A 7,226-nucleotide genomic window follows, 5' to 3' on the forward strand; every position below is an offset into this window, starting at 1 on the left:
AGGAGGCTACAATGCTTGATAAGAAATGTACTCACTATCTTGCCCATGTAATTGTAACCCCTCTGTACAGTATTTTCACAATAAAAAAAAAGAAAGTGTATATGTAGTATTTTTAACCTTATTTTTCAAAACTCTTGAGAAAGCAAATAATCACTTTTGACTTGTTCCTCATGTAATCCTCCACTGTGGACGGTATTTATTGCCAGTACCTCACCTCCGGGAGTGGAACACGGTCCACATCACTGAAGGCACGGTGCGGCTCCCTGGTGCAAATTTCCTGAGAGCTCCTTTCCTCAGCATGTGCCAAGAATCAAATCTTGGCCACTTAGTGCTTCGTGTTCCACATGTGAGCTCACGATGTGTTCAACAGCCCTGCTAACTGAGATGGATAGCCCTGTCAAACAGGAAGCTGGCACACCAGGATGCAAGCAGTGGCTACAATGACCTTTACATTCAAAGAAAAACATCCCTAAAATGGCATGAAAAGTTTCTGGGAAGGGAGGGAGAGGGGGCTCTTTTATTTCATTTATGCACATAGCATGAAATAAAATCAATGGTATTCAGTAGGCAATTTGCTTGGGATCAAATCCTGAATCCCTCACATATGGAAGAGAGTTGTTGAGGAACGGGAATGATTCATCCTTTATCACACTCTTTTGAAAGCACTGACTCTATAGCTCAGCTGTATCACTGCACCCAAACTGGCCAAGAGTTTGGATGTAGACTGCACTTGGACTGGGGATGACGTGCTGGGTGACACACTATTAAATCCAATGTCATTGGTTACTGTATTTGTCATTCTGTATAAATGCCTAATCTCTCAAAGCTTCTTTATCAGAATAAACAAAGCTTTGACTGACAGTCCTTAGGAATGATATGAAGAACTCAAAAATTAGCAAACAGTCTTAGCATCTACAATAATGCTAAGAAAATACTGTAAAGTAGGAAATATATAAAATAAAATGTATATATGTAAGTTACATATTTCCTGTAGTTATAACTATAATCAAAACTATACAACTCAATCATTTCAACTGGAAAATGAAAATAATAATTCCTGGGTAAAAATATTACCTTTATTCAAGGTTTGGGGGCTGTTTGTGTGATTTGTTTTGTCAATTCTTTGGCATAAAAGAACAATGGTCTATGCTTCAGAACGAAACAAGAGAAACTCACAATGAGTTCCCCAGTATTATACACTGAAATAATGATGCAATTTTAGTAGTTAATTAAATAGGTAAAAGGAAGTGATTACAAACACATAGTGATTTTTTTTCATGAATGGACCACATCAAAATGAAAGAACAGTTTTCAAAGATACAAAAGACTAAGATGCATCCATTTATCTCTGTTTAATTAAAAACTGATCATAAACTGCAGAAGCCAGAGAACCAAAGCAATAAATAAATTTAGAAAGCAAAATTCATAGAAATCACATATGAAGGTTTACATAAGATGGGAGTCAAAAATCTCAGCACTGGCCCTGAGACCACGAATTTGCTCCCTTGAGAAAAAAGAAACAAAATTATTTAAAAAAAAAAACAAACAAACACAAAAACAAAAACAGGATTCCTTTGAAATGCAAGTCAATTTTGGTGACTATACAGGTACTGGTCAAATGTTTCCCACAACAAGAAGAAATAAGGTTCTGCAAAACACATCTTACTACTTACTGTTTGATAAAAATGCTAAACCTGACAATTCTCTTACAAGCCTTGCTTAGGGAACTATCTCTAAGAACCCGCTCTTCTTTAGATCATAGGAGGCTTGGAGAAGACTGGAGATGTCTGAATACCTTGGGCTTGAGCTGCAGAGCTGTGGGAATACCCCAGGGCCAGGAGTGCCGTCTCCACCAGCTGGCTGAAAAGCACATCTTTCCTCACCAAGACAAACTCAGCATGTTCTTCTCTGTTGTCATATTCAAGAGAGCCATCCAACTGCTCCACCACACAAAAGACAGGAATCATCAAACCTGAAGAGAGAGGATTCAAGAGCAAAACATAAGTATTACAAAGCAAATCTGAGTCACCATGACGAAAAGAGAAGAGATAGTTGCAAAAGTCGCTCATCTGAGATCAGTAGCCGTTTAGAATCACTAGGTCTCTTAGTCCTATGAGCCTAATGGCCATTATCACTGTTAGACCACAACAGAAGCACTGGTGGCTATGGCAGAAGTCCTCAGATTCTAGCACCAGGTCCTACCCTCAGCATTCAGTGAACTCCAGGTGATCTTATAGACCACAGAATCTTCAGTGGCTCTTCTTTGCTCATTACCTACTTGCTAGTACATCAGTATTAGCATTTTCTAACCAGATTTACTTGTATTTTCAGTTTCTACTTTAAAGACACCAGGGGAAAAGGTGACAGTGTTTTAGTTCAAGGCCTTAGGTGTTACATGGATATGTATAAGAAAGTCAACAGAAATCCCTCTTACAGGCTTTAAAAAAAAAAATCCTGGCTGAAAATATTTTGATCATGAAAAGTTTTAACTCACATTTAACTTTTATAAAATAGTCATCCAAATATAAAACTTCTTCTCTTTAGAATTATTATTTTATATATTAACACCAGTTACAACTGGGAAAAAAATGACTATTTTTTTCTTATGTTTGCAGAGTAAAGAAGTAAACTACCCTAAAGAATAAAGCAAATTAGTCTAGTTGAAAATCTGTTGAAATCTGTTGTCACTGAAATATTTCTCTGCTTTGTATCAAAGTGTGAAAAGCTAAAAAATGTTTAATTCACTAAACAGTTTTAAGATGTTTTTATTTTTTTAAGTCATACAGGAATTTGTATCTAAACATAGCGAAAGCAGAATAAGATCAAAAGCTTTACTAACATATAAGTAATAAACATGGACTCTGTCCTATGTAATTTCCACAAATTATTATGTTACAGAATAAGAATCTGCTCTGAGTCTTCTCTTGATACAAAAAAAATCAAATGTGATGAAGGATGGGTGGGCAAAAGGAGAAGGGCATGTGGAGGGCATGTGTGACAGTCATGTAGAAGGCATAACAATGCCTTGAAATGACAATGAAGACAAACCTTCTACAAAGTGACTAGACCAGAGTAAAGCCCTGACACACAGGACTTTTCCAGAGGTCCCTCCCTGTTGCCTGACCCCAGACAGCTCCTGACTCACTCTGATCTGAGGAAAGAGGGTGGGAGCAGACACAGATTCAGGTTTTTGTTCTAAAGATAATACAATGGTGCAACTGGTTCCCATGTGCTAATTATTATTATTAAAGATAATAAGTATTGGGTGTAATTATTAAATGCAATCATTATTAACAATAATAATACTCATTAAGAATTGTTATCATTAAAGATCATGGTAATTATTATTAAGACTGAAGAACACACTAACAAGTCTTACCATACTATACTTGAGACAACTATTGACTCAATGTCCACCTTGAGAATACCAAGGCAACATTATTGTCCACAGCGAGGTAACAGTGAAATAGGCCAACTTTTAGGCTAAGGAAAGGACTTAACCTGCTGTATGATGCTCTATAAAATGTAATTTTTCATTGTGACCATCACTGATATATGAAATGTTGGTTTATTTTTACTAAATTTATTCCCTAATGTGATGATGGCATGTATGAAATAATAAAAATTAGATATCCCCACCACCACCACACACACAGATTATCCCTGTAATCATTTCTTTTCCAGCCTTCACTCCATGTATCAGGCATCAACCATGTCTCCAGAGATACAAGTAAGAACAAGTCTGCTGTGGCTCCTGGACTCCATGTGGCCAAGAGCTTTATAAAATCTTCCTGAACAAGCATAAAACTATTTTATAGGACTCGTTCATAAAAGACCTCCCTTGCAGGAGAATAGCCCCTGTTTAACTCTTCCATACTGGTATATGATCTTTGTCCAAGGCAGCAGGTTGATTTCAGTGAATTAAGCATGAGCACACAGAGGCCCACATAGCCAGTGGTGCTACTTCACGACTAATACCTGTGTGTACATAAGTTTCAATGCTGAAAATCCATGTACTGTCCCTAATGTCAACATCTGAGTGTCACACAACTGAGAATCAGATAAGACCTTTAGATGAATCCAGTTGCTCCATAAGCTATTATATGCGCATTACTTAGGCACCATAAATCTTTCTCAATCTACTTTCAACTGAGAAAACTCAAGACCTTACTAATTTTTAAAGATAATAATTTATTAACAATTCAATCAATTAGATATGAAGCATAATATAAAAGCTCAGGGACCTATTTATTCATGTAGGGACTTATGCTTTACAACTATTAATAGGTGAAGTATTTCCTAAGCATTTTAATTTAATGATTGAAGGAAGCAACTGTTAGCTGACATAAGAGCAACAACTCCTTACAGATGAACAGCAAACACCACTGCCACTCAACAGCCATAACCTAATTTGTTTTTTTAAAAGAGACTTCAGGATCACTTATACAATAAAACAATACTAACTAGGAATATATAATATAGGACTATTCTGAAGCATATATGTCTATGAGGACACTAAAGAATATGATAATAAGGCTGACACCTAGGAGACTGAGGCCAGAGGATTTCAAGTTCCTGACTAGACTGGGCTTCATAGTGGGACACTGTCTCAAAAGAAAAGTCGTAATAGGTTGCATAAACATATACACATATACGCGTACATACATATGTACATTTATAGACATAAACATAGCTATAATATATCTTGTTAACTGGAGCCTGAGCTGGCTTTGAACCAGGATCCTCAGATCTCTGCCTCTTGAGTAGCTAGTGTTACAGGAATGAGCCACCAGCACCTAGCATCCTAGCATCAATTTTCTTTTTTTGTGTGTCCAGTCGTGGGGCCTGAACTCTGGGCCTGGGTGCTGTCCCTCAGCTCTTCAGCTCAAAGCTAACGCTCTACCACTTGAGCCACAGCGCCACTTCCAGCTTTTTTCTTTTTGCCTATGTGGTGCTGAGGAATCAAACCCAGGGCCTAATGCATGCAAGGCAAGCACTCTACCACTGAGCCACCTTCCCAGCCCCTAGCATCAATTTTCTAGGGGTTATATTTAAACCTCTAGGGAAAAAAAAAATCACTTTCTTACTAGAATCCTATCAGTGTAAATAATTATGATTTTGTAATAAAATTGTTTTTATCAATAATTATGATTTTACAATAAAATTGTTTTTATCAAAGAAGAGAAAGATAACAAAAATAGATGTAATTACTGGTGACCATGAAAAGAGAAATACAGTAAAAACAATGCAACTGAGGTCAACCATGGAAAGAGGAAAATTAAGGCACTGTTTTATAAGGCCTTTAAAATAGGACACCCTAAGGGAAACAAAACATTAAAGGTAAAATATACATTATCCATTTGGTCCTACCACTCTCCTTAAGCAAAGGGGAGAAAAAGAAATGAAAGAGGGAGAAATAAAATAGATGGAATGCTAGAGAGGGTGTTCAGAAAGTATTTAAAAAAAAGAATTTTAAATTGAAAAGAATTTAAAGACAAACCCCAATAAAAGAACAGCAGTTGGGAAAACTACATGCATTTACAACAAACTGAAAGATGATGAAGAAACAGAGAACAGAAAAACTGTGGTTCTGGCCCTGTATATTTTGAGCTTATGGCATCATTTTTCTTTTATTGTAACACAAACCCATTTCCAGATGATCATTTGGAGAACTTTGGACTTTTTCATCATAAGCCTGGTTAAGCCATTTACAATTGTAGGGAGTACGCAGGTAGTTTAATCTAGAAGACAGGCACTTAGGCCCCAGCCATTTGTTAAAAATCAAGACTTGTTCTGACACCCAGGGATATGTAGGGAATTTTGTAGTCACAGAGGTTAAAAAAAAAAAAGCTTATAATCCTCTCTCCACTAGAAAAATACTTTTTCCCCACTATCATTAATGATGATGCTGAAATTGCCATTTTCATTATATTATTTCTGAAGAAGTGTGTAGAACTATAGAGCCATTGATATTGCCTCTATCCAGTAGCCTGGGAGTTGGCTGGCTACAGATGATTGGGTCCTGCCTGACCTATCACTCCTGACCTGTGTAAGGAAGGGCGGGGGGAGGAATATCCAGCCTTTCCAAGTCTCTGACTGTTTCTAGCTAAAATAAAAGCAATATATAGCTAGCTACGTCATAGAGTTGCTGTATTAAACAATGTTACATATCTCAGTTTTTGATACATACTTCTTAATTAATGAGGATCTGCCTAGCAAATGTGAACCCCTGATTTCAAAATCCCAGCATCGTGAAAACAAAAAACTTAAAAATAAATAAGTAAAAATAAAAAATAAATAAAAACTTCAACCAATAGAATTAATTTTTCTCTTTTCAAGAACAATCAATACTGTTTTATACAGGGGAAAAAGAAAACAAATTTTTCAACTATTTTTTATAAACAATGCTTATGATACTAAAAGGTCTTTCTTTGGAATGAAAAGTATACTAATAGTCGCTGAATGGCCTAATCATTGAATATTCTAACAATACTAAGTAACTATGGAATGAACTGTTATACAAATAATATTAGCTCAAAATGTTCAACAGAAAAAAAGGTGTTTAGAAGCACTACACTTCATGCTTTCAGTCTGACTATTCAATACTGTAATCACAACTTCTGGCTATTAAGCTCTGAAAATATCACTTGGCATGAACTGAGATTTATATTATGGCAAAATACAGATTTGATTTCAATGGTTCAATACTAAAAAGCAATAAAATATATCTAATGTTTAATAATTAACTGCAGTATACAAATAGTTTTGGTATATTGAGCTAAATAAGTTACTGAAATTAATTTCCCTGTTCAACTTGTTTTAAATGGAGCAAGTAGAAAATTTAAAATTATTCATTGGTTATATTTCTATCAAGCATCATTACTCTAAGCCATCTGCTAAATAGCAACACAAACAATAGTGTTGGGGGAAAACAAAGGAGGAGACAACAATGCTCAGTAGGAAATGTACTCATTACCTTGCTCCTGTAACTGTAACCCCTCTGTACAGCATTTTTACAATAAAAACCATACAAAAAAATCTTCCGAGCCGGGCGCTGGTGGCTCACGCCTGTAATCCTAGCTACTCAGGAGGCTGAGATCTGAGGATGCGGCTCAAAGCCAGCTGGGGCAGGAGAGACCATGAGACTCCTATCTCCAATAAACCACCAGAAAACCGGAAGTGGTGCTGTAGCTCAAGTGGTAGAGCGCTCCCCTTGAGCTGAAGAG

At 36.4% G+C, this 7,226-nt stretch overlaps 1 protein-coding gene across 1 annotated transcript in view; it reads right to left on the reverse strand.

The window, feature by feature from the left end:
• Satb2 (SATB homeobox 2) overlaps positions 1-7,226 on the reverse strand; it is a 179,444-nt gene that overhangs the window by 153,145 nt on the left and 19,073 nt on the right. Inside the window, exon 3 of the mRNA XM_013020782.1 lies at positions 1,796-1,972. Coding sequence (XP_012876236.1) covers positions 1,796-1,972 — 177 coding nt within the window. The remainder of the gene's footprint in view (positions 1-1,795; positions 1,973-7,226) is intronic.

This window comes from Dipodomys ordii, unplaced genomic scaffold, assembly GCF_000151885.1.
Source record: "Dipodomys ordii isolate 6190 unplaced genomic scaffold, Dord_2.0 Scaffold1, whole genome shotgun sequence".
In the NCBI taxonomy this organism is placed as follows: domain Eukaryota; kingdom Metazoa; phylum Chordata; class Mammalia; order Rodentia; family Heteromyidae; genus Dipodomys; species Dipodomys ordii.